Raw genomic sequence first — 24,920 nt, 5'->3', positions numbered from 1 at the left:
GTCATTACCGAGAGGAAACGCCATCGTGTTTGGCGTATGGCTCTGTCAACCCTACTGCAACTACAGCAGCAATTTTAGCAGCACTCGACTCTACATTGAGACGATGAATTATTAAAAATCATTTATTTGAAGGATAGGTCCGAACCATATCCTCCGTAGCGTGCATTCCACTGACCCCAAACCACAGTCATTTGCGACTTTAGTCGTGTCAAGCGAGAGCTCATTGGACGACATGATGGAGGTCTGTTGTGTTTTCTGATGAAAGGTGGTTCTGCCTCGGTGCCGGTCATGGCCATGTGTTGTACTAATTAGGAAGAGGCCAACTGAGGCTCCACAACCAACCTGTCTGCATACCTGACACACTGAACGTACTGCTGGAGTTACGGTGTGGGGTGCGATTTCCTACGCCACCTGGAGCACTCTCGTGACCATTCCACACACTCTCACTGCAAATTTGTACGTCAGTCTGGTGTGATTCGACCTGTTGTGCTGCCATTCATGAACAGCATTCCGGGGGGTGGTTTCCAACAGGATAACTCTCGCCCACATAGAAGTGTTGTAACCTATCCTGCTCAACAGAGTGTCGACATGTTGCCGTGGCCTACTCGATCAGTCTCCAGTCGAGCACATATGGGACATCATCGGACGACATCACGAGCGTCATCTACACCAACATTAACCGCCCCTGTATTACTGATTAAGTGCAACTGGTGTGCAACACCGGCCCAAAAGCTGACATATGTCACCTGTACAAAACAATGCATGCACGTTTGCATGCTTGCGTTCAACATTTGGTGGTTGCGCCGGTTATTATTTTAGCAACACTTCACATTTGCAATGGCTTATCTCGCGCTCACATTAACCTGTGCTCTTGCAATGCTAATTACTTAAATATGTTACCTAAGCAAATGTATTTCCAAAGTTTCATCACTCTATATTAATTATTTTTTGTTGCTGCGATTTTTTCCCGTCGGTGTATATATCCTTCGAAAGCCACCAGAAAAGTAAAAAAAAAACGTGTTTCTTGAAAATGTATACTTTAAATGACTAAAATTATTTGAAAAAGTATTTATACGTCAAAGGTAGTCCACGTCATAAGCAGTTTATGTAATGTCGATTTATATTGATTTTAACACCATGGACCTGAAACGCTCGAATGGCAGGAAATGGTATACAGATTTTCTGGTAATGAGTAGGGCCCGAATTTTAATTACCTAAAAAACAGTGAAATATGCATGCATTTATGACCTAAAACTTACATAAATATGACCTTAAAAATAAAATGACTTAATAGAAGTTTATTTAGAGCATTCTTGTTTGTTTATTCAATTTTTTATTCACCATAAAGTAATACAAAATTCACTTCTCAAAATATTGTAAGTATAGTTCTTTCTTTCTGTAGGGTTTGTGGCTAACTTGCACCTATTTTTTGAATGTGTCAATGTTTTATTTTCTATACACAAAGTACAGTGAAAAGATCATCTATCGAAACAGTAAAACAATGTTTTTATTTTTACATAGTATTTAAAACGTTTCACATTATTTAATACCGTCTGTCAATCTTCAGTATCTGCACAGTTGCACTGGATGACAAGGTGCACTTTCGGGTTTTCCTTTGTCAAAGATCTATGGTTGTCGCTGAGGATAGTTTTGTACCTGGAAAAGCTCCTCTCCACTTCACAAGACGTCACTGGAGCGTATTTGAAGGCAGCCAGGTCACAGGAGATCAGCTTTGTTTCAGTATCTTCGAATGTTGCGGCATTCCCTGAAAGACTGTCACTAATTTTGCACAGTGTAGAATATCCAGGATTCCGTTGGAGAACACTTTGCAATTTGGTTTTCACTTTGTCAGCCACATGACCACGAGCTCGACCCAACTCACTCTGCACAATACTCAGGGCCTCACATAGCTGAGTGCCAACAGCTTCCAGTCGTTTGATGGCTTTTGACATCACTGAAAAATTGGCGTTGATGTATGCCAAGTTTCGAGACAATGTATCTGTAAAAACTTCTTTGACAATTTTGATAGCATTTGACTCATCGCTATCAAGCTCACAGAAGATTGTCTTTATTTGGGTGTAGTTGGTGCAGTAATACTCAGCAGCATTAAGCCAACAACCCCATCGTGCAAGAACAGGTTTAGGTGGGAGGGGCGTTGAAGGTGCTTGTTCCTTGAATTTCTGCACACGTAGCGGAGCCTTCACATAGATTTTCTTACCACAGGAAATTAATTTGTCCACGCCAGGGTAATTTGATCGCACCTCTTCGGCAACTCTGTGCAACGCATGTGCAAGGCAAGTGGCGTACACCATACTGGGGTAGAGAATCCGAAGCCCTTTGGCTGCTTTAGCCATATATGAAGCACCATCTGTTACAAGCAGCAAAACGTTTTCTCTTTTTACACCATTCGGCCACAGTAGCTTCAGAGAGTTGTCAAACAAAACAGAAATCGTTGAATTGTTTACTCTATCGGGAGTTTCACACGTTAGTAGGAACATATCTCCAGGGCCATCAACTTTTAGAACACCAACAACAACATTTTCAGTATATCGCCCACTAATATCCGTAGTTTCATCTATCGACAGCCAGATCTTTTGCTCAGCAATAGTAATTCGTAGTTTGTCGAGCCCATCATTGTAGCATACGGATAAATAGTTCTTTCTCAGTGTAGATTCATCTGGAAATGGATGTGTTGTGTACTTCTCCAAGAACCGCCTGAAGTGTGGATTCTTCAGCTTTTCCAATGGGATGTTGCAGGACACCATCATCTCACACAAATCTTTGCAGAATGATTGCACGGTTGACGATTGACCTGTCTGTTCAAATAACAGCGTTTGACTGCTGTTATTTTCAGCACTTCGTTTCACACAGCTGCTGTGTTTAGAGGTATTACAGTGTTGTTGCACATTAAAGCGCTTTTCTGCACTAACTTTAACTTCACACAGTTTACAAAATAATATTTTCCCATCACTACTAAAGAACTCTTCTCCAGATTCTCGAACATATCCTCGTAACTTCACGCTGTCGGAGCACTTTGCTTTAGGTATGTTGAACAAGGCAAAGGCTGTATCCAAACTGGTTACTGGGAACACCTGTGCGACTGCGATGATTATTACGGCAGAAGCCGCCTTTGTTGGCTCTGAGAGCGTATTGTCAACTCTGCGCAACAATGTCTTATGTTCGCGAAACGACTGTTGTGGTACACCGATTTTCTGCGTCAGTCCTGAGAAATAGAGCTGTGTACTAATTTATCTGTTTATCTTTAATAACAGCACGTTAGATATTGTCTCGTGAGCAACATATTCATTTTCTTATTTGTGTGTCCCGTAAGATACGAGAAAAACGGTATATGCATTTTTGGCAGAAGTTGACGGAAATATGACCTATTATATTAAAAGTTAGCCGCAATATGACCTATTATTAAAATTTGTTGAAATATGACTTTATTTGCGCAATCAAAATACATTTTTCGACACTAAAATGCCTAAATTTGTGTATAAATTGTTCTAAAATTCACCCTATAGTTCAGAATGGAATATGACTTGCCATTAAAATCGGCCGCGAGGGATTAGCCGAGCGGTCTAAGGCGGAGGTTCGAATCCTCCTCGGGCATAGGTGTGTGTGTTTGTCCTTAGGATAATTTAGGTTAAGTAGTGTGTAAGTTTAGGGACTGATGACCTTAGCAGTTAAGTCCCATAAGAATTCACACACATTTGAACATTAAAATCCGGGCCCTAGTAATGAGAGAGGAGGAGGAGATTAGTGTTTAACGTCCCGTCGACAACGAGGTCATTAGAGACGGAGCGCAAGCTCGGGTGAGGGAAGGATGGGGAAGGAAATCGGCCGTGCCCTTTCAAAGGAACCATCCCGGCATTTGCCTGAAGCGATTTAGGGAAATCACGGAAAACCTAAATCAGGATGGCCGGAGACGGGATTGAACCGTCGTCCTCCCGAATGCGAGTCCAGTGTGCTAACCACTGCGCCACCTCGCTCGGTCTAGTAATGAGAGTACTTCTTCCTATATTGCATTTTTGGCGCGATACAGTGAAGAAAGTAACACGACCTGAATACTGGTCTCACACGTGCTGAGATGGCCAGTACGGCAGGAGTTGCGGTCACGCTGAAATTCGCTATTACTCCGTGGTCGCCTTTCAGCTGGCCCGCGCCTGACGAATCGGCTCTGCGCCGACAGCTGCGAGCGGCCGTGTCACGCCCTCCTTCCATTGTCGGGCGCGCCTAGCGCTCGTGAGTGCTCGCCACGTCACAGACCGCTCATCAAGTTGTCACGATGTGATTTTTATTACAGTGACGTGGATGTTAAAGGAACTGATGGGGAAAGCCCAAGAGAACTCATTGTCCTGCTCCGCGTGTTCCGTACTGAAACCTCGCTGTCTTTTATTTTTGCAGAGGCCGTATACCGCACCCCGGACGATCCGAGCCGCTTCCACGCCGTCTTCACGACGTCCAGCACGGGCCTGATCGGATCGGCCATCTGCTCGTACACGCTGCAGGACGTGCAGCAGGCGTTCCGCGGCCGCTTCAAGGAGCAGGCGACCAGCAGCTCCGCCTGGCTGCCCGTCCTCTCCAGCAGGGTGCCCGAGCCGAGGCCCGGAGAGTGCGTCAACGACACACAGACCCTGCCCGGTGAGTCACCCCACTGAATCAATCTCCTGCTTACAGCAGCTTCTCTTTATACGGGCTTTCCTGCGCCTGTATCTACTTGTGTCCTCTAGTAATGAATCCCGAGTCGCCTCCACTCCCCTTGTACAGGGTGGTCCATTGATAGTGACCGGGCCAAATATCTCACGAAATAAGCGTCAAACGAAAAAACTACAAAGAACGAAACTCGTCTAGCTAGAAGGGGGGAACCAGATGGTGCTACGGTTTGCCCGCTAGATGGCGCTGCCATAGGTCAAACGGATTTCAACTGAGTTTTTTTAAAATAGGAACCCCCATTTTTTATTACATATTCGTGTAGTATGTAAAGAAATATGAATGTTTTAGTTGGACCACTTTTTTCGCTTTGTGATAGATGGCGCTGTAATAGTCACAAACATATGGCTCACAATTTTAGACGAACAGTTGGTAACAGGTTGGTTTTTTTAAATTAAAATACAGACCGTAGGTACGTTTGAACATTTTATTTCGGTTGTTCCAGTGTGGTCATGTACCTTTGTGAACTTATCATTTCTGAGAACGCATGCTGTTACAGCGTGATTACCTGTAAATACCACATTAATGCAATAAATGCCCAAAATGATGTCCGTCAACCTCAAAGCATTTGACATTTCCTCTCAACAGCGAGTAGTTTGTGTAATGTTCGCACATGCACTGAAAATGCACTGACGCATGTTGTCAGGCGTTGTCGGTGGATCAAGATAGCAAATAATCTTCAACTTTCCCCACAGAAAGAAATTCGGGGACGTCAGATCCGGTGAACCAATCCACCTGTCATGAAATATGCTATTCAGTACCGCTTCAACCGCACGCGAGCTATGTGCCGGACATCCATCATGTTGGAAGTACATCGCCATTCTGTCATGCACTGAAACATCTTGTAGTAACGTCAGTAGAACATTACGTAGGAAATCAGCATACATTGCACCATTTAGATTGCCATCGATAAAATTGGGGCCAATTATCCTTCCTTCCATAATGCCGCACCGTACGTTAACCCTCCAAGGTCATTGATGTTCCATTTGTCGCAGTCATCGTGGATTTTCCGTTGCCCAATAATGCATATTATGACGTTTTACGTTACCGCTGCTGCTGAATGACGCTTCGTAGCTAAATAGAACGCGTGCAAAAAATCTGTCATCGTCCCGTAATTTCTCTTGTGCCCTGTGGCAGAGCTGTACACGACGTTCAAAGTCATCGCCATGCAATTCCTGGTGCATAAAAATGTGGTGCGGTTCCAATCGATGTTGATGTAGCATTCTCTACACCGACGTTATTGAGATTCCCGATTCCCGCGCAATTTGTCTGCTACTGATGAGCGGATTAGCCGCGACAGCAGCTAAAACACCTACTTGGGCATCATCATTTGTTGCAGGTCGTGGCTGACGTTACATATGTGGCTGAACACTTCCTGTTTCCTTAAATAACGTAACTATCCATCGAACAGTCTGGACACTTGGATGATGTCGTCTAGGATACCGAGCAGCATACATAGCACACGCCCGTTGGGCATTTTGATCACAATAGCCATACATCAACACGATATCGGCCTTTTCCGCAATTGCTAAACGGTCCATTTTAAAACGGGTAATGTATCACGAAGCAAATACCGACCGCACTGGCGGAATGTTACGTGATACCACGTACTTATGCGTTTGTGACTACTACAGCGCCATCTATCATAAAGCGAAAAAGAGGTCCAACTAAAACATTCATATTTCTTTACGTACTACACGAATATGTAATAAAAATGAGGGTTCCTGTTTAAATAAACGCAGTTGATATCCGTTTGACCTATGGCAGCGCCATCTAGCGGGCCAACCTTAGCGCCCTCTGGTTTCCCCCTTCAAGCTAGACGAGTTTCGTTCTTTGTAGTTTTTTCGTTTGATGCTTATTTCGTGAGATATTTGGCCCGGTCCTTATCAAAGGACCACCCTCTATTTTTTCCTCACTGCGTCATGCGCCCGTAGTGCCAGAAAACGGCATTCAATGTGGCTATGGGGCAGTGTTTACAAATAATGTTCTGACTTGTCAGCGTATGTAGATTGACAAAACAAAGGCATTGTTTCCTTGCATTTGTGTGACATCGAACGTCATGCAACACTTATGAAAACACAGAGCCATTATATGCTATATGCGATGGGAAAATAACCATTTTTTCTCCTCCAGAAACTAACCAATTCACCTTTTATTATGACCTATCAAGGTATGTGACTGCTTTAATCACAACAATTTTGGAAACATAACCTGATGTTTTCTCCAACTAGTGATGTGCTTGACAGATTGTTAACATCATATTGTAATGAAATGAATCTTGCGAAAGCAATGTTGGAAAATACACTGATAGCTGCTAAGGGTATGGTTTGTGTTACCATATTCAGACTAATCACTAGGTCACATTATGTTACCATAGTTTTGTGGCCTGATGATCGTATTGCAGATCGATACCTGTAACGTAGTCAGTAGAATCGCTTAGCAGCTATCATTTAGTTTTCAGACGTGAGCTCCATAAAATGTGACACGCTTCGTAATGTAGTTCAGTTTACTGATGATATGAATATTGTGATGAATCTCAATGGACATGCAAGAAAAGAGTTATTGACAAGTTTCCTGCTGTTTAGCATCTCGTGTCGTTGCACGTCTTGGAGAGAAACAAAGCAGTATATTAACATCATCTGCACTCAAAAATTTCCCTTGGAATTGATTTTTTGATGGACTGATTTTTTTTAAAAAAAAAAAGACGAACTATTGCGAGTAGGACTCGCGTTCTGTGGGTTCTGTACAGTTTTAATTATGCATACCCATCGCGCAATACATTTAAAGGATCACTTTTTCCAAACTCCGTATTTCTCTTCCACTGCCACTCATAAGTTTGAAATTCGGCTCAAAGGCGCCCACAAGCTTCCTCCCTAGTGCTGCAAAAGAGCAGCCCTACGACGTCACCCTCGGGATCGGCGACAATTCAGACAGCGCGAAAAAAATGCCAGAGCTCAATTCGCGTGAGGTGTAAGCTGGATTAATGATGTCATATCGTCACCGAATGCCACTGTGATTCTACCCAACGGCACCGTGGACGTGTCACAGAATGGGAAGTTCGTCACACCTTCTCTTATCCACATTTCGCCCCTTTGTCTTACACCTCTGCGATGGAGGTGAGAACCGTGACGCCCAGCGACGAAGTTACGCGATTTTCTATTGGCAGCCGAGGATAACATTTCAGACGCCATGGCTCTGAGAATCAACAAGAAATAAAATGGCAAAGTGTCCCGCTAAGACCACTCAGTTTGGCAACACCTTCACTGCTACCCACTCACCTTTGTTGAGGACCTTGAAAATGTACTTGTTCAGACAGAACCCATGGCGAGGGTCCTTGGCGCCTGCAGGCAATCTACGCTGCTGCTCCTGAGCCTGCTACTAGGGCATCCAGAATCGGATGGGTGTTGAAGGGGCTGCCATATGCATGTGCCTACAACTTCGTCACACGCTATTTTTGTTCAGCTACGGCTTAAAGTTCTCACGAAAGGCAGGTGGGTGGCACTGAGGGGAGGGAGTTGTCGAAGTGGCCGGTCTTAGAAGGAAGTTTTGCCGTTTTATTCACAAATGTGTCAGTGTCACACCCTTCTGTGATCCCGTCATAAGAGTGAGCGAAGCAAGACTGACAGAGCATAAGCATCCTTTGGCGCTTTGGGTCATGTTCAGATTTCATGGAATGGCTTTGGTACGGACTCTGAGGATAGAGGATGCGAAAACCTTTGAGCAGGTTGAACTTGAGTTTTTGGTCCTTGAGTGCTAAGCCACTGGGCACATATTAAACAATTTATTAAACAACCTATTAAACCACAACAAGGACAATTTCGACACTGGTACTTCTACAATATTTAAACAAAAGGTGCTGCATGATGCACTGCAAGATACAACAAGTTAAACCACAGTGAAAGAAATAGTTATTTGTTTTATGCAAGCAGACAATAAACAATTCTGCACGCAGATTTATTTCAGCATGCCAACTTGTGACATGCTTACTAGAACTTCAATAAATATCCTTTACTTATTAATAAATGGTGCTCCTCGCATGAGCAGTTAAATCAAATAAAGATTTGATATATTATTATTGTTGTTAAAAAGCAAGAAATAACTAGAGCTACTTTGATATAGAACTGCGCTAGACATTTTTATTTTAAAATATTTTTTTACGAAAAAGGAAAACGTTATTGCACTTCATTAAAAATAAAATATATTACAAGACAAACACACACCCATACACACACTCCAACTGTCACTTCTGTTGACATAGGATTTAAAGAAGGCAATTTACACAAATATCAGTTGTCAACACACAGTGAAAGGCAACATGCTGAATCAGGCGCTCAGGACACATTCTTACATGTCAGCTAACGGCATTTGACGAGAAAACCAACCAGTTTTGACAATTAAACCTTCAAGACACAACTGAGGCAGATTCTGCATTCAGATTCAATTTAATGAGAAATGCACAAAATTTTAAACTTTAACCGTCAGATAAACAACAAGCAGGCAAGCAAGGAAAGACAATGCCGGCCGCGGTGGCCGTGCGGTTCTGGCGCTGCAGTCCGGAACCGCGGGACTGCTACGCTCGCAGGTTCGAATCCTGCCTCGGGCATGGGTGTGTGTGATGTCCTTAGGTTAGTTAGGTTTAAGTAGTTCTAAGTTCTAGGGGACTTATGACCTAAGATGTTGAGTCCCATAGTGCTCAGAGCCATTTTTTGAAGGAAAGACTATAAATCTAAATAGTCAGGACGCGATATAAAAGACCGCTATGCACATTCAAAGAAATCTTACGACTTGCACTGCTAAGCAGCACAGTAAGTGATTTTAAACAAGGAAGCACTATTACTTGGATAGCAATTCACGTATTCGATCCGGACGCCTGTTTTGGTCCGCCAAGACTGACAGTACTCACTGCCATGTACAACAAAATGGCGTCGCCATAGGCATACACGAACACACCACATTTAAATGACACCTGACAAGGTTCTACAACAGCAAAAAACACATGGTGCTAACATATTATTTAACAAATCGCTTAACAGCACGCACTTTGGCACTGTGGTCTCATAATACCGTTGAATCAACAAGTTCCAAGTATAGCTTCCGGCCGAGCCTCAGCAATTCTTTAATTCACAAACGTATGTCAGCAAACACCGCTCTAATCTCGAGTATGCCATTCGCACTACTATTGACGAACTCGACGCTTCAACAAACATCCGGAGCAAACTTAACCGCTCCTGACTATTAACATTAAACAGGATAGAGCGAGCTCACCAGAGGTATGTTAGTAGAGAAGTCCGGCGAAACGCAGCGTACGGTGTGGGTATACAGTTCCCGTGCAGCTGGCTGGCAAAATCCCCTTTCGCATACCGCAGGATCCGAACTTCTCGCACCACCGAGTTTTCCACAGCAGAAGCCCACAACCACGCCGGCAGCCGCCGCTCGTGTTACACGCTATGGGCCTTTCTCCACTGTAGCCGTCCCATTTGAGTACACTGTAGTTCACAAGACTTTGTGCAAACATGACATCATTTTGTAGTTCTCGCACTTAGCGAAGACCACAGGAACTACTATCGACACTCATTAACATTCGATGATGGGTGCTTGGGAAACACCATACTGGGTTCTGTAATTTAGTATCGTAACTTGCGTGTTATGAAAGTACGCCGTTTCAAGGCAATGACACATTGAAGATTTATAAAAACACGTCACTCTTGGTACGATTTGTTATACACTCCTGGAAATGGAAAAAAGAACACATTGACACCGGTGTGTCAGACCCACCATACTTGCTCCGGACACTGCGAGAGGGCTGTACAAGCAATGATCACACGCACGGCACAGCGGACACACCAGGAACCGGGGTGTTGGCCGTCGAATGGCGCTAGCTGCGCAGCATTTGTGCACCGCCGCCGTCAGTGTCAGCCAGTTTGCCGTGGCATACGGAGCTCCATCGCAGTCTTTAACACTGGTAGCATGCCGCGACAGCGTGGACGTGAACCGTATGTGCAGTTGACGGACTTTGAGCGAGGGCGTATAGTGGGCATGCGGGAGGCCGGGTGGACGTACCGCCGAATTGCTCAACACGTGGGGCGTGAGGTCTCCACAGTACATCGATGTTGTCGCCAGTGGTCGGCGGAAGGTGCACGTGCCCGTCGACCTGGGACCGGACCGCAGCGACGCACGGATGCACGCCAAGACCGTAAGATCCTACGCAGTGCCGTAGGGGACCGCACCGCCACTTCCCAGCAAATTAGGGACACTGTTGCTCCTGGGGTATCGGCGAGGACCATTCGCAACCGTCTCCATGAAGCTGGGCTACGGTTCCGCACACCGTTAGGCCGTCTTCCGCTCACGCCCCAACATCGTGCAGCCCGCCTCCAGTGGTGTCGCGACAGGCGTAAATGGAGGAACGAATGGAGACGTGTCGTCTTCAGCGATGAGAGTCGCTTCTGCCTTGGTGCCAATGATGGTCGTATGCGTGTTTGGCGCCGTGCAGGTGAGCGCCACAATCAGGACTGCATACGACCGAGGCACACAGGGCCAACACCCGGCATCATGTTGTGGGGAGCGATCTCCTACACTGGCCGTACACCACTGGTGATCGTCGAGGGGACACTGAATAGTGCACGGTACATCCAAACCGTCATCGAACCCATCGTTCTACCATTCCTAGACCGGCAAGGGAACTTGCTGTTCCAACAGGACAATGCACGTCCGCATGTATCCCGTGCTACCCAACGTGCTCTAGAAGGTGTAAGTCAACTACCCTGGCCAGCAAGATCTCCGGATCTGTCCCCCATTGAGCATGTTTGGGACTGGATGAAGCGTCGTCTCACGCGGTCTGCACGTCCAGCATGAATGCTGGTCCAACTGAGGCGCCAGGTGGAAATGGCATGGCAAGCCGTTCCACAGGACTACATCCAGAATCTCTACGATCGTCTCCATGGGAGAATAGCAGCCTGCATTGCTGCGAAAGGTGGATATACACTGTACTAGTGCCGACATTGTGCATGCTCTGTTGCCTGTGTCTATGTGCCTGTGGTTCTGTCAGTGTGATCATGTGATGTATCTGACCCCAGGAATGTGTCAATAAAGTTTCCCCTTCCTGGGACAATGAATTCACGGTGTTCTTATTTCAATTTCCAGGAGTGTACGAGGGTGAGTCAAATGAAAACCGTAAATTGGTAATAACAACTCGAAATATCGCGCCGTTATCCTGTAAGTTGGTAAGCTGCTACAAAGAGCGTGCAGAATGGCCTGTAGGTGGTAGCATAGTGCAGATGCACACATACCGTCCTAGTATCAGTATAAAGATGGTCGCCCCACTTGCGATTTGCACCGGGGAGGAACAGCGTTATGTTATTCGGTTTTTGCGTAGTGAAGGTGTGAAACCTGTTGAAATTCATCGAAAATGAAGGTTCAGTACGGTGATGCATGTTTGTCACAGCAGCAAGCCTACGAATGGAGTAGCAAGTTAGCAAATGGTGTGACTTCAGTGGAAGATGCTCCTCGTCCAGGTCAGGCACAACGAGTTGTGACTCCACAGAACATTGCAGCAGTTGAAGCCATAGTGAAGGAAAACCGCCGAGTGACACTGAATGACATTGCAGCGTGTTTACAGTCATGGGTCAGCACGCCACTGTGTGTATGATGTGCTCCAGTTTCACAAAGTGTCTGCAAGATGGGTGCCACGGCAGCTGACTCCTGAAATGAGAGAACGACGTGTTGATGCTCGTGAAGAACTTCTTCGGCGCTTTGAACGAGAAGATGATGGCTACCTTGCAAGAATTGTTACTGGGGACGAAACCTGGATTCACTTCCACCAACCGAATACGAAGAGAGCGAGCAAGGAATGACGCCATTCCTCATCACCAAAACCAAAGAAGTTTCGAACAGACTCATCAGCAGGGAAGGTTATTCTGACTCTCTTTTGGGACGAAAAAGGCGTGATTTTGGAGCATTACATGCCTAGAGGGACCAATGTCACCAGTACGTCATACACAGATCTCCTAAAAAATCATCTGCGGCCTGCAATCAAATCAAAGCGACGTGGATTGCTGTCAGCAGGTGTCCTTTTGCAACGTGACAGTGCAAGGCCCCACACTGCACGTACAACAGTTGCAACAATCACAGACCTGCATTTTGAGTGTCTTCCTCATCCACCGCACTCACTAGACCGTGCCCCAAGTGATTTCCATATGTTTGAACCACTCAGAGACGCAATGGGAGAAAACAAATTCCGTTCTGATGAAGAGGTACGCCACGCAGCGCTTGAGTGGTTGCGAGGACTACCAAAAGAATTTTTTTCTAAAGGAATTTATGCACTTAGTAAGCGGTGGAGGACTTGCATTGAGCGTGGGGGAGATTATGTTGAAAAGTGATACAGCTTTGTACCACTTCTGCGCAATAAATAATATTTAAAAAAATATTTAAGGTATTCATTTGACTCACCCTCGTACTTAAACGTCACATGATGACTTATTGGCTGTTGAAGCCTTCGTGAGGTCTAAGTTACAGTACAAAGGGAGGAATTCCTCTAGTTCACCGTTGTGTAGTGATAATACTGTAGTGTAGAAATGAAGGTGGTTCGTGCCCTGCCATATCCGTATATTCTTTCTGCAGTATTCGATGGTATGTACAGAGTGTGCGCACTCTCTCTCTCTCTCTCAGGAGTGAGTTGACATTGTCAATATTTGCAAATTAAGCATGAAACACGCAAATGCAAAGAAATGTGTTGATTCATTCTAGATAAAAAGCACAGAAAAGACTAACACATTTGCAAAAACGTTAAAAGGTACCTTAGTCATGTACGAAGTGTATAAAAGACAATTTACGAGCTAGATCCTCCAGGACACTTCTTCTCCAAACAAACATCTGCAATCAAAGTACATCTTTGACAAACAAAATTATGCTTTCAGTCATTTCATTCCAAGAGATTTTACAAATACCGACTCGTTCTGGAGGAATCCTCAACGTTTTGGTGTTTTGAAACAGCGTTTCTTCGTTCGATGTAAAATAAGCGAGCTGCTCCTTTAATTAGTAGCTGCTAGGTTGGCAGCCCACCCCTTTCTAATTACAGACCAACTCCTGAAACTAGTTCTCAGAATTTCTGAAAAGATGCTTATTTTATTGAGACACGTTAATGAACACTGTTGAATATATCCTTTATTGGATTCAACGCTGGCTGGTTTCAGCCTTTTTTTTATTATTCCTTGTTAATCAATGAGTCGCTTCACTGTCTGGGTTGACGAAGGCATATTAGAAAAAGAAGTACAACACTTCTCGATAGGTTTCGGAGTGAGTTCTTGGTAACACTTTAATTTCTTCCTTATCCACAGCCGAGTTCACAAGGAAGCAGAGCTTTACCCATCTATAAACGACGTAGCTTCGAGGTTAACGTATCCTGCAGTGAAGAAAAAGCGTAATATTCTGTTCTTTCTACTTGAGATGAATGTTATCGTTTATAACGTCATGTTCACCGTGCATGTCGTTACCCAGACGATCACGAAAGACGACAGACCACTCTTTCATCTTCGATACAGCATGTAACATCAAAATAACGTCATGTTTGTACGAAGTGTTGTGAACTGCATTGTACCTGTCGCATTTCCGCCTTGCGCGCCACTATTTGGACTTTGGGATAGGAAAAACGGACCGGTTACAACCGATACAGGTATTTTAGTTCTGAATAATCGGTATATTTAATTTATTTTTTGTCTGTGTTATAGTAGGTATTTAAATTTTTTAATTTTTTATAAATAACTAGGTGAAAAAACGGGTATATGAATTTGCGATAGCAGTAGTGCTAAAATTTTTGATCTTTAAATTAATCATTTTTTTAAGGTAATATTTTTTCGTGAACTTTCCATGACTATAAAACACTGGATGATTATAGAAAATGGGAAACGCTATTAGTGCTATTTTAGTAACAACGCCGACAGTCAGAAACGAGCAACAAACACGAGACTAAAGAATCGGCACAGCAGCGCTGAGGCAGTAGTGCACCTGCTGTAGTGTGGCGTGCAGAAACATAGGGTATTTTAATTCCTTTCGACGATGCCGTAAATAAAGGGTGTTTAAAAAATGACCGGTATATTTGAAACGGCAATAAAAACTAAACGAGCAGCGATAGAAATACACCGTTTGTTGCAATATGCTTGGGACAACAGTACATTTTCAGGCAGACAAACTTTCGAAATTACAGTAGTTACAATTTTCAACAACAGATGGCGCTGCGGTCTGGGAAACTCTATAGTACGATATTTTCCACATATCCACCATGCGTAGCAATAATATGGCGTAGTCTCTGAATGAAATTACCCGAAACCTTCACATGCAGATGAGATGTACTGCATCAGCTGTTCAATTGTTTCTGGATTCTGGCGGTACACCTGGTCTTTCAAGTGTCCCCACAGAAAGAAGTCACAGGGGTTCATGTCTGGCGAATAGGGAGGCCAATCCACGCCGCCTCCTGTATGTTTCGGATAGCCCAAAGCAATCACACGATCATCGAAATATTCAGTCAGGAAATTAAAGACGTCGGCCATGCGATGTGGCCGGGCACCATCTTGCATAAACCACGAGGTGTTCGCAGTGTCGTCTAAGGCAGTTTGTACCGCCACAAATTCACGAAGAATGTCCAGATAGCGTGATGCAGTAATCGTTTTGGATCTGAAAAATGGGCCAATGATTCCTTTGGAAGAAATGGCGGCCCAGACCAGTACTTTTTGAGGATACAGGGACGATGGGACTGCAACGTGGGGCTTTTCGGTTCCCCATATGCGCCAGTTCTGTTTATTGACGAAGCCGTCCAGGTAAAAATAAGCTTCGTCAGTAAACCAAATGCTGCCCACATGCATATCGCCGTCATCAATCCTGTGCACTATATCGTTAGCGAATGTCTCTCGTGCAGCAATGGTAGCGGCGCTGAGGGGTTGCCGCGTTTGAATTTTGTATGGATAGAGGTGTAAACTCTGGCTCATGAGACGATACGTGGACGTTGGCGTCATTTGAACCGCAGCTGCAACACGGCGAACGGAAACCCGAGGCCGCTGTTGGATCACCTGCTGCACTAGCTGCGCGTTGCCCTCTGTGGTTGCTGTACGCGGTCGCCCTACCTTTCCAGCATGTTCATCCGTCACGTTCCCAGTCCGTTGAAATTTTTCAAACAGATCCTTTATTGTATCGCTTTTCGGTTCTTTGGTTACATTAAACTTCCGTTGAAAATTTCGTCTTGTTGCAACAACACTGTGTTCTAGGCGGTGGAATTCCAACACCAGAAAAATCCTCTGTTCTAAGGAATAAACCATGTTGTCTACAGCACACTTGCACGTTGTGAACAGCATACGCTTACAGCAGAAAGACAACGTACAGAATGGCGCACCCACAGACTGCGTTGTCTTCTATATCTTTCACATCACTTGCAGCGCCATCTGTTGTTGAAAATTGTAACTACTGTAATTTCGAAAGTTTGTCCGCCTGCAAATGTACTGTTGTCCCAAGCATATTGCAACAAACGGTGTATTTCTATCGCTGCTCGTTTAGTTTTTATTGCCGTTTCAAATATACCGGTCATTTTTGAAACACCCTGTATGATTCCTGCAAATCTGTGCATTATAGGAGGTTTTGTTATTCCACTAGTGACCATTCTCGAAAATGCATTAAGAATTCTCAATTGTAAACAAAGTGAAGCCAAATCGTACGACAAAAGTTTCGAAGCAACCTTAAAGACACAAGTACAAAAGTATTACCGAACTCTCTGCTGTACAGTTTTATGCTATTATATCCATTAGCAGAATATGGAATCGGTGGGTTCAAGAGGGTAATACGGAACGCCGTGCTGGATCCCACCGGCCTCGTATCACTAGCAGTCGAGATGACAGGCATCTTATCCTCATGGCTGCAACGGATCGTGCAGCCACGTCTCGATCCCTAAGTCAACAGATGGGGACGTTTGCAAGACAACAACCATCTGTACGAACAGTTGGACGACGTTTGCAGCAGCATGGACTATCAGCTCGGAGACCATGGCTGCGGTTACCCTTGACGCTGCATCACAGACAGGAGCGCCTGCGATGGTGTACTCAACGACGAATCTGGGTGCACGAATGGCAAAACGTCATTTTTTTGTACGAATCCAGGTTCTGCTTACAGCATCATGATGGTCGCATCCGTGTTTGCCGACATCGCGGTGAATGCACATTGGGAGCGTGTATTCGTCATCGCCATACTGGCGTATCACCCGGCGTGATGGTATGGGGTGCCATTGGTTACACGTCTCGGCCACCTCTTGTTCGCATTGACGGTACTTCGAACAGTGGACGTTACATTTCCGATGTGTTACGACCCGTGGCTCTACGCTTCATTCGATCCCTGCGAAACCCTACATTTCAGTAGGATAATGCACGGCCTCATGTTGCAGGTCCTGTACGGGGCTTTCTGGATACAGAAAATGTTCGACTGCTGCGCTGGCCAGCACATTCTCCAGATCTCTCACCAGTTGCAAACGTCTGGTCAATGGTGGCCGAGCGACTGGCTCGTCACAATACGCCAGTCACTACTCTTGATGAACTGTGGTATCGTGTTGAAGCTGCAAGGGGCAGCTGTACCTGTACACGCCATCCAAGCTCTGTGTGACTCAATGCCCAGGCATATCAATGCCGTTATTACGGCCAGAGGTGGTTGTTCTGTGTCCTGATTTCTGAGTATCTATGCACCCAAATGGGGTGAAAATGTAATCACATGTCCTAGTATAATACACTCCTGGAAATTGAAATAAGAACACCGTGAATTATTGTCCCAGGAAGGGGAAACTTTATTGACACATTCCTGGGGTCAGATACGTCACATGATCACACTGACAGAACCACAGGCACATAGACACAGGCAACAGAGCATGCACAATGTCGGCACTAGTACAGTGTATATCCACCTTTCGCAGCAATGCAGGCTGCTATTCTCCCATGGAGACGATCGTAGAGATGCTGGATGTAGTCCTGTGGAACGGCTTGCCATGCCATTTCCACCTGGCGCCTCAGTTGGAGCAGCGTTCGTGCTGGACGTGCAGACCGCGTGAGACGACGCTTCATCCAGTCCCAAACATGCTCAATGGGGGACAGATCCGGAGATCTTGCTGGCCAGGGTAGTTGACTTACACCTTCTAGAGCACGTTGGGTGGCACGGGATACATGCGGACGTGCATTGTCCTGTTGGAACAGCAAGTTCCCTTGCCGGTCTAGGAATGGTAGAACGATGAGTTCGATGACGGTTTGGATGTACCGTGCACTATTCAGTGTCCCCTCGACGATCACCAGTGGTGTACGGCCAGTGTAGGAGATCGCTCCCCACACCATGATGCCGGGTGTTGGCCCTGTGTGCCTCGGTCGTATGCAGTCCTGATTGTGGCGCTCACCTGCAGGGCGCCAAACACGCATACGACCATCATTGGCACCAAGGCAGAAGCGACTCTCATCACTGAAGACGACACGTCTCCATTCGTCCCTCCATTCACGCCTGTCGCTACACCACTGGAGGCGGGCTGCACGATGTTGGGGCGTGAGCGGAAGACGGCCTAACGGTGTGCGGGACCGTAGCCCAGCTTCATGGAGACGGTTGCGAATGGTCCTCGCCGATACTCCAGGAGCAACAGTGTCCCTAATTTGCTGGGAAGTGGCGGTGCGGTCCCCTACGGCACTGCGTAGGATCCTACGGTCTTGGCGTGCATCCGTGCGTCGCTGCGGTCCGGTCCCAGGTCGACGGGCACGTGCACCTTCCGCCGACCACTGGCGACAACATCGATGTACTGTGGAGACCTCACGCCCCACGTGTTGAGCAATTCGGCGGTACGTCCACCCGGCCTCCCGCATGCCCACTATACGCCCTCGCTCAAAGTCCGTCAACTGCACATACGGTTCACGTCCACGCTGTCGCGGCATGCTACCAGTGTTAAAGACTGCGATGGAGCTCCGTATGCCACGGCAAACTGGCTGACACTGACGGCGGCGGTGCACAAATGCTGCACAGCTAGCGCCATTCGACGGCCAACACCGCGGTTTCTGGTGTGTCCGCTGTGCCGTGCGTGTAATCATTGCTTGTACAGCCCTCTCGCAGTGTCCGGAGCAAGTATGGTGGGTCTGACACACCGGTGTCAATGTGTTCTTTTTTCCATTTCCAGGAGTGTATATTTGTCCAATGAATACCCATTTATCATGTGCATTTCTTCTTGGTGTACAAATTTTAATGGCCAGTAGTGTATTACTGTACCTAATGAGGACCCGATGATGGATACCAGTAGTTAGTAAAGATTTGTTTCCTCAGTATTTCTTTGTGATTCTGAAATAATTGTCTTTTTAATTATTTTGCTTGTTTTCGTGCAGACACGGTGCTCAACTTCATCCGATCGCACCCGCTGATGGACTCTGCCGTGGGCCACGAGTACGGCAAGCCGGTGTTCTACAAGAGGGACGAGGTGTTCACCACCGTCGTCGTGGACCGACTCAAGGCTGAGCTGGCGCCAGCCGGCGTCTACAGCGTCTTCTACGCGGGCACCAGTGAGTACACAGCAGTCCGCTGCGCCACCAGGGGGACTTTCGTAAGGCAGTGAGGGCGTCTCCGACCCGGTTTACAGCGCAGCGAACATTGGAAGGCAATTAAACACTGGAGACGTCACCATTAGTTACTATTTCACATTTTAATTGCTGCTCTATCTCAGATACATTCTGATGCGAATAAACGTTTAGAAGGTTTCGGGGGTTTTGTTATTGCTTGCTTATTCTTGAAATGAGAATACTGTTCGAGGAGAAATGACAAGTTTAATGTCACAATATTTCTCAAGAAATTACAGCTTTTCACACAGTTTTCAACTCGCCAACATAAAAACAGTGCAATGGATAATGCATCTTGCCAACATCATGAACTGAAATAAGTTTATACACAACAATGTTAAATATTAACTCTCTGAAAGAACATTAATCTTAAGCTCAATATTATGAAAGTTTAATTGGAAGTTTCTCTACATTACTCCTAAGTACAACAATATGAAAGTTTAGTTGGACGTTTCTTTACAAAATTGCTCCTACACATACATTATGATGTTGGTCAGTACTACGAAAATCGTCCGATTCCGGTTCAAAGTTTGGTACTATTTAGGATGACAATCAAGTCTATGGTGGATGGTTAGTCAAGTGACAAATTTGAGCGCAAGATCACCCAAGGCCGCTCGAGTTTACAGTAGGCGCAAGTTGGTGAACCAACTAAGTTTACGCCTCTGTACGCGGCATTTACCTTAAGCTGCGACATGCTGCTGTCTGCAAGGCCGCTCTCTCCCACTGAAATTCTTACAAAACTAATCTGGCCTTTGCTGAACTTTCCAGCAGAAACTTTCCCTATGTTTCTCGTTATGCGAGAAAACATGTACTCAGTCCTAGTCTTATTATGTGGCGATATATACGCGCATGGTTGGAGCAGCGTGCAGGACCTCGAACGTGCCTATGACCGCGTATGGCATTCCGGCCTCCTCTTCAAGCTCCAAACCTTCGCCCTTCCCATTAACTACGTCCGTCTGATCGGCTCCTTTCCCTCCCGCCGTCCTTCCTATGTCACCGTCCATAACACAGATTCCTACACCTTTTTCCCCTCTGCCAGTGTGCCCCAAGGATCCGTCCTCTCCCCCCTTCTGTACCTTTTGTACACGGCGGACATGCCGCAACCGTCACCACCCATCCATCTTCTCCAGTTTGCCGATGGCACCGCCTTCCTTGCCCTTGCCCCCACCCTGCAGCGCTCCCAACACCTTCTCCAATCCCATTTTGACCGGTTCACCGCTTGGTGCAACCAGTGGTTGCTCAAGGTCAATCCCTCCAAAACCCAGGCGATCATTGTAGGCAAAACCACCCATTCGTTCCGTCTCCTTGATTTCTATCTCACCATCTATGGCCGTCCTATCGCCCTCACTCCCACCCTTAAGTACCTTGGCGTCACCCTCGACCGTCGCCTCTCCTGGACTCCCCACCTCCGGACAATCCAAGCCAAGGCACGCTCCCGCCTCAGTCTCCTCAAGCTCCTCTCCGGCCGTACGTGGGGTCTGGACCCCTCCACCATCCTCCACACCTATAAATCCCTCATCCGCCCTATCCTTTGTTATGCCCATCCGGCTTGGATCTCCGCCCCCCCTCCCTTTTACAAATCCCTCCAAATCCTTGAACGCCATGCTCTCCGCCTCGCCTATCGCATCCGTCTCCTCTCCCCCACGCGGATCCTCTACGATCTCATCCCCTTCCCCCAGCTTCTCCTCTTCCTTGAAAGGATACGGATCCTGTACACCTCCCGCAAACTCGATCCTCCTCACCCGCTCGTCTCCCCGCTCCTCTCCCACCCCCGCCCGTTGCCGCGCCTGTATTCCCACGTCCCACCCGGTCTCCATCTCTCCACCCTCCTTACCCTCTCCCGAGGTGGCTTCCGCCAGCTCCCCCTCCCTGATGATGTCCTCCTCCCTTCCATTTACCCCTCCTATCAACTTTGATCCTCCCCCCCCACTCCCTGTTTCCTTTCCTTTAGGCACCCTCCCTCCCTTCTCTTTCCTTTTTCCCCCGTCCCCTGTCCTCCACCCCTCTTCCCCCGGGATTCCCCTCCCCCACTCTCCCCTGCCCATGGCATCTCTACTCTCCCCTCTCCCTCTCGCACTCCCCCTCCTCCTCCTCCTCCTCCTCTCTTGGCAGGTCCCCGGACTCGCACACGCTCTGTGAACATTCGCGCGCCGGAGATCGTCGCCATCAGTGTCTCGTGTGTGTGCCTTCGTCTGTGTTTAGTGTTCTTTCGTCGTCACGCCTCCTCTGTTCACGTGTTCCGTCGCAGCCGTCCGTGTTTTGTGCGCCGTGTCAACTAGTGTCAGTGATGTTTTTTCGTCAAGCGTGAACAACTCTGTGTTTTTTTGTTTTTTGGTGTCTACATTGTTATGCCCACCATTTTTGATTGTATTCTCTGTGTCCCCTCTATTTTATTGTAAATCTCAAGACTGAAGAGCGGCGTACTCAGCTGCTGACAGCCCACCTTATGTAAGGTGTTAAAAATTACAATAAAGAAAAAAAAAGCAGCGTGCATGTTATAGTGCCCTCTCAGTTCTCGCAAGAACAATTAAGTAATTTGGCTGGTTCGTTTCTCCATAGTTGGAGCTAAACGTTGCTACAGCTAATTTTAGCTGAAGTGCAGCCACTGTGACTGCAGTATCCACACCAATTTCTTCTCTGCGTCGTACAGAACGTTAAGCACTCCGTTCTGCACTTGACGCCAGTTCAGAGAAGAGTCCACCACCAAAATTTCTCTCTTGTCCCCTCGTGGCAGAACTGCCTCCCTCCACTTGGGTTTCTTTTTTACATCACGGCTTTTCTCGAACATTAAGAGCGTTCCCCTTATTTTGTAGAAACAGCCTGTACCAATCGCAACGTCCCTTCTATCAAAGTGCGTCGAAACTTTAGTACTTTTCTCCTTCCTAGAGAGTTTCCGCCAATCGGACGTTTTGTGCCTGTTCTAGATGCCTAAAGTACATTGACCTTTCCGTGTGTCGCACTCGCTGGACGAAAATGTGTCACTGGCTTTTGTTCGTCTCCTGTTGGAATTTGGAAACGCAGTTTTCTAAAGCTTCTTCTCTGCCCTTGTACCGATGCCCTCGCTACAGGCGGCCCTCCAGCTTGAATCAACAGGCCCGGTTTCGCTGTCCTCTTTCCTGTCACCCTTTTAATCGGTCGCCTGTGTAACTCCCGCAGCGCTGTTTTGCTACGCCGTTGTGGAGCTGGCTTTTCAAAAGTAAAAGCGACCCGACTCGCTTTCCCTGTTTTACCGTCCGCTCAAAGACATGCATTGTATAGGAATGGTGTGCCAATTACTGTCGATTGACTGTCATCCCTTTTTTCATTACATATTGATAGGCAAATGTTCTCATAACTGTTGATTTACTTTAGGTGTCATCTTCACCTTCTCACTGAGATTTGTAGAGGTCTCATGTAAGGTGTGAATCTGACCATTTATTCTGCCACCTTACACGTTCACACGAGAGAGAACGGAAGAGGATACGTAATAACGAGGTAACGAGTGTGACTCAAGAACGCTGCGTTATTTTGTATTGGCGCTAATCATCGGCACACAGGGTACAGCACTGTACATTGTGCCCCGGGAAGCATAGACTCTAAAATTCATATCTTACGATCTATGAGCACTTAATCATTTGTGGTAATGTGAGACAAATCTCTTCTCCTGCAAGCTCTTTGCCTTCCACAGTAAGGGACTATGTAGTATGGACCAAAACAAGAACATTATGTGTATTAAACATGGGCTCTGTTATGCGTATCGCAAGAACTACGAACATTTGTTATGGAGAAGAGATACGTTTTACAGTATCGAAGGTGAAGAAGTGCTCATAGCTCTTAAGATATGCATTTTACAGCCTATGTTTCACCGAATTTTTCGCTCCGAATGATCGGGTCTGTCATATCCCTGACTGCCGATCATTCCTCCTGGGACACCCTGTAATCCGTGGTATAAAGCTTTGATATTCAAAGAGAATTACCTTTCATGGCGAGTGGAATGTTTCTGATAAAGCAAGCAAAATAGCGTAAGAAGGGAAGAATTTAGGTGTCCAAATTTATGCATAAACCGGAAATGCGTAAAGGTAGTGCACTTTAATACTGGATTGCAGCTCCAGTTTTCCTTAGCATTACTTACTTTGCACATATGTCGGTTTGAAGCTTTCTGCCGTCTTTCAATACAACCGAGGTCGAAATTTAAAAGCAGAACACTTATTACTGACGATCAACGTAACCTCAAGAAATACCAGCACTCATACTCTGGTCGTTAGCGACTGTAGCTATTTACGTTAGTGGTTGTTAGACTTTTCAGTAACTGCTGCAACTCTGATACTTCCTGATGTCTGCAGTGACATATGCCAGGTGCTTCTAGAATTTTATTAAAGTACTTTAAATGAAGATAATGACAATAAAGAAGGGCTAATGAAATATGAAACATATACGACCTGTCACGTAGTCTACCTGATAATATCGACTATACAGTTTTAGGTCACATAGGTTGTTTCCTAATAAGCCAGCTTTATTTATCAGCAAAGAGCTCTAACACAGAACTACTATATGAACCGTGTAATTACAGATCCATGAACGTCAGCAAAGAGAATGATCAGGTGCTTCCTATATTTTTAATTTTAGTCAGCCTTATACATATTCTCTCTTGTTTACCTTAAAAGAAATTTATTGTACTATTAGCGAACAAAAATATAAAGTTTGTGCTTTCTCACTCCGTTCCAGACTGATGCAAGCATAGAATGAACTTACTGCCTTTCCACGTCCCCAGTACTCCTGTGGTTTTCTACCGATGGTTTTTTTTTCGGCATTATTGCTATTGCTGTCACGGATCCCTAGGGAATCTACTTTCTTTTGTCCGCAACATTCCGTTCTCATCTGACCAATCTGTCGCTCACGCATCTGAAATCAACAAGTAAAGCAGACGAGACGGAAGACGAAAGTTTTCTATTGTGCAAGCTCCGAATTGGAGAGGAAGAGAACTTCTTTGAAGGTTTGCTAAAAGACCGACAGCACGACCGAATGCTGTTGGATCGCGCTTGCCTACCGTTTGTACCAGAGAGAATCCTCGTTCGCTCTTGCTCGTTCGGTCTTATTAACTTCGGTTACGCATCTTGTGCGGAAATGTCTGTAGCTGTCAGACCGAGTCACGCCGGCAGACCGAGTCACGAAACACATGTTTCGGAATGCAGTCTATGTTATTTTCTGCGTTAACCTCGAATTTGCGCCTTCCTTAATAATATAACCACACAGAAAAAACATCTTAATCAATTAATAAAGTATCTGATATGGCAATAATCTGTGCAATAAGATTGGTGTTTTGTTTTATTTTTTTAGCAGAGATTTGTTAGGAAAGAAAAGAATTCATTATTGAAGAACTATGAAAGTTAATGCGAAGCCTGGTCAAGCGTCTCATTTCTCTCTTTCGTGCGAAGCAGTCAGACCAAGTTCTTTTAAGTAACCTGGCTATACCAGACGTGTATATTCGAGGGCAGTTTTTCTTGCAGCACTAGAAAGAACAAACATAAAGCCTTTTACCGGAGGCCAGTAGGTATCTTGCAACAATTCAACTGTAGAAGCCTAACATTTAAAAACCGTACTCCTTGAGTTACAAAGCAAAACTTCTATCGA

The 24,920-nt window shown here is 45.9% G+C and overlaps 1 protein-coding gene across 3 annotated transcripts in view; it reads left to right on the top strand.

The window, feature by feature from the left end:
* The window catches only part of LOC126094458 (semaphorin-2A-like), an 816,626-nt gene that overhangs the window by 683,110 nt on the left and 108,596 nt on the right, over positions 1-24,920 (top strand). For all 3 annotated transcript variants that reach the window (XM_049908840.1, XM_049908839.1, XM_049908838.1), the window contains 2 exons: positions 4,408-4,644; positions 19,083-19,256. In XM_049908840.1, the coding sequence (XP_049764797.1) occupies positions 4,408-4,644; positions 19,083-19,256 (411 nt within the window). The remainder of the gene's footprint in view (positions 1-4,407; positions 4,645-19,082; positions 19,257-24,920) is intronic.

This window comes from Schistocerca cancellata, chromosome 8, assembly GCF_023864275.1.
Source record: "Schistocerca cancellata isolate TAMUIC-IGC-003103 chromosome 8, iqSchCanc2.1, whole genome shotgun sequence".
Classification (NCBI taxonomy): domain Eukaryota; kingdom Metazoa; phylum Arthropoda; class Insecta; order Orthoptera; family Acrididae; genus Schistocerca; species Schistocerca cancellata.
Note: the sequence above shows the minus strand (reverse complement) of the source record. Positions and strands in the feature narration are given on the sequence as shown.